Genomic DNA, 3,507 nt, shown 5'->3' with positions numbered 1-3,507 from the left:
AAAATTACTAACCTAACTATTACATTAACAAATATGATTGTGATTTAACTCATAACTTTTAAAAATGTGTTATTGATTCACGAAAACTACCAAGGTCAGGGAAAAGGGTGAATAGGTAATCCAAAATTTTAACCAAATTTTACGTTTCCAAACTCAATTTTCTCAAACTATGATTATTAATTAGCCCAATGGTATCTAAGAATATATCAAACATATCAAGAATAATCAATCACAAAATAGACAAGGAAAAACCACCTGTAGTTTCAACCAAAACCTCCACATATATAAAAACCATGGATTTATTGACTGCAAAATTGATTTGTTAAATATGTAATAAGAGTATACAAATTTACCTAGTCTAAGGCTACCAAATCCCCATAAACTTGTACCTAGTTCTAGCTTGTAGCAAGCTATACTTATTCTTTATGTTTGCAACATGATACTTCCTCATGCTTCTTAATAGATCACCTTAAAATATTATTCAAACTTAGGGGTTTGAATAGTTAATCTTTACCTTTCATAGTCGAAAAGACTTTCAAGTTCACTATTAAAAGATTTTTTTGAAGAGTTTCAAACTTAGGGTAAAGTCATGATAAATCTTCTATTTTTTTTCAAGGATCCATGGAAAAAATGTTCCCATTTTGTTTTTATATAAAAATCCTAATGTTTAGTTGTGTCATATTAAAAAAACATTTTTTTTAGAAAGAAAAATAGATTTTCTTTTTCATAACTTCCAAAAATTTTTAGGAGCAATCATGGGGCACTTGGGTGGGTGCCCTCTAAGGTAATGCTTGAGCTCTTTAGAGAGCTTGACTGTCCCATGTCGAAAATTTGAGCTTCTTGTATGCATTTTTCTCCTTATGAGGACAAACTTTGTTTGATCACTCCTAGTTGCTTTCAATCATTGTTTGTTCACCTTTTTAGTTCAATTATAACTAAAATACATTAACAACTTGCTTTATTTTAAATTCAAAGTTGAAATATATTTACCCGAGTCTTCAATTGTAGAGTCTTTAACTCGATCATAAAGCACATGTCTTTAAGGAAATGAAATAGTTTTGAATGAGTAATGGTTGAAGCAAAATGGTCAAGCTAAACAAACACATTTCCGACCTTTTTCAATTATCGCATTATTGTGACATAATTATAATCGAACCAATATACGATCATCTTATTTGCTTGGTTGTAAATTTTAAGAAATATTTAAGAAAATTCTCATTATTAAATTATATTAACTGTATCATATTTCAATAAATTATAAACTAAAAGTGTTGATTAAGTTAAACCAGCTATGATCACACCAAGCGGATGATTCTATATGTTTTGCAGAAATATAAAACATATCAAATGAATGACTCAATGAGGTTTTGTCCCACCAAAAGATGGTTCAGAGTAAGCCTATGACCAGATTCTCCAATACTATTATTTCTTGAGTATGATTTTGATGCCCTGGGATGGTGGGGATGGATGGTTCAAATTGAACCTGAAAAGGCCTTTTGTAAAGTGATCTTTATTGTGACTATATGTTTGAAAATGGCAACTGGGGAGTAAAAATGGAGAATGATACAACTACACTGTTCTACATACTGATCTATATATATGTATATCAAAACCATAACAGGCATCACAAATGAATCAAGTACCATCTGGGGTATGAAGTCTGAACTACCATGAAGGTGGTGGAACACAGAACGCATCTGTATGCACTAAGAACTACCACAGGATACCTGTGGCAATAGACATGAAGATAACAGAGAAGGTGGCAGCAGCTAGAGACGGGGCAGAGCTCGGCGGAGGTGGCGGGGAAGGAGTACTGGTGGTGCCTGGAGGTGATGCCGGGGATTCGCTAGAAGATGCAGAGACGGAGATGGAAAGCTTTTGTCCCTGGCTGCAGTGGCTGCCCATCGCGCAGAAGAAATAATTCTCTCCTGTAGAATTGAGCGTGTAGTTTGCAGGGCCAGTGTTGAGCATGGTGAGTGGACTGGAAGAGTTACAGGCATCAAAAGCTTCCTTGGTGACTTTGGCCACATCATGTGATCCGGTTGTGAAGGTGAAGACTGCGAATGAAACAGTAGGATCATCAGAGATAAATACGGTTATCCATAGGGATTATTATGAGAACACAGAAATATGGATTCCATTAAAGCTGCCTTCTAACCATGAATGCATAATTGAAGAGAAATTAATATCGATTTGGCAGTGTTTTCAGAAAATATTTTTAGAGAAACATAATTTAAAAAACACTTTCAGCTTTTCTTAGAGTGGGTAGTGATTTCAAGAAGTGTTCTTTAAAAAGACTAAAAACACAAACTTAAAATATATATATATATATATTTTGAGAATATTTTTAATAATGAATTATATAACACAAACAATTTTTGGAATCGGTTGTCCAAAAATCATCTTAAATGATTCTTCAGATTTGTAAAAGCGACTTTCAAAACACTAATTTTTGTAAGAAAACGTTTTTAAGCATTATGAAACATTTTTAACCCCTCTCAAAATCACTCCCAAACCGGAGAGGAGGGGGAAAGTGTTTCCTAGTTTCCTCTATTTAGAAGCTCACCTAGAGTGTCACCAACGCGGAAGGTATAAGCAGAAGCCCAGGTGGAGTATGCTGTGGTGTTGGGAGGGACGCGCCAGGACAATTCGTTTCCAACTTCATATGTTTCTGCAGCTGTTCTATGAAGCACTGATGCTGCTACTAGAACAACCAGCACCATATTCACTCTTCCAGCCATCTTTTATCTTAGTTTGTGGGGGATGTTGAGTTCTGTTCCATACTTCCTTATCCGTATATATATACATAGAGGAGGTACACACTCCTCATGAAAGTCGTATCTTAATGTCTTCTGATCCATGGAGGAAGCCGCGTCGAAAATCATGGCCTGCTGGGTGGTTGTTGCTTTCCATGGTGGCAGTTGAGTGACATCAGAAGCAGCATATCAAGTCGATGAAACTGCTCCTCCATGGCCCCACCCCACCCTGCAGATAAGCTCGTTCAGACGGTTCCGCGTAAGAACAAGTCAAGTCAAATTTTGGCCCCCTAATTCTTATTGTACTTCGAGGATTCCGTGAGAGGATATTCTGTGAGTGACAAATGTATTTACAACTGATTTATGGCAAAATTTTATTAGGGAGACAACAACCCAAAAACAATGGCACAGAATTAGATGCAATCTGTCTTCTTTTTCCCCTTTTTGGTAGAGAAGAAAAAGATGGGGATCTTGGTAATTTGTAAGGTGCCACTTACTATAGGCAGATGGATGAAGACACTAAACAGAATGACATGCCTAGAGCCACAACAAAACGTATAGACACTCTCTTGTTTCTCCATGGGAATGGAACAGCTAGCACCAACACAACCAAACCTGCCACGAACCTTGACTCCTTCTGGAATCCATTAGTCCATCAATTGATTACCTTTGAGACATTTACTTATTTTCCTTTCTCCTTGGAAGGTTCATTTCCAAAGACAACTCTGTTTTTGTCGGTCCAAATGTTCCA

At 36.2% G+C, this 3,507-nt stretch overlaps 1 protein-coding gene across 1 annotated transcript; it reads right to left on the bottom strand.

Annotated features, from left to right (window-relative positions):
- Positions 1–1,494: 1,494 nt before the first annotated feature.
- Positions 1,495–2,774, bottom strand: LOC117925451 (umecyanin-like). The gene is made up of 2 exons (XM_034844460.1): positions 2,567–2,774; positions 1,495–2,057 (listed from the first exon to the last, which is right to left on the bottom strand). The coding sequence occupies exons 1-2, from the start codon at positions 2,739–2,741 to the stop codon at positions 1,714–1,716; spliced, it is 519 nt and encodes a 172-aa protein (XP_034700351.1). The 5' UTR covers positions 2,742–2,774; the 3' UTR covers positions 1,495–1,713.
- Between the last annotated feature and the right edge of the window lie 733 nt (positions 2,775–3,507).

This window comes from Vitis riparia, chromosome 11 (assembly GCF_004353265.1).
Source record: "Vitis riparia cultivar Riparia Gloire de Montpellier isolate 1030 chromosome 11, EGFV_Vit.rip_1.0, whole genome shotgun sequence".
Classification (NCBI taxonomy): domain Eukaryota; kingdom Viridiplantae; phylum Streptophyta; class Magnoliopsida; order Vitales; family Vitaceae; genus Vitis; species Vitis riparia.
The sequence above is the reverse complement of the archived record's forward strand: the minus strand, read 5'-3'. Positions and strand labels throughout refer to the sequence as shown.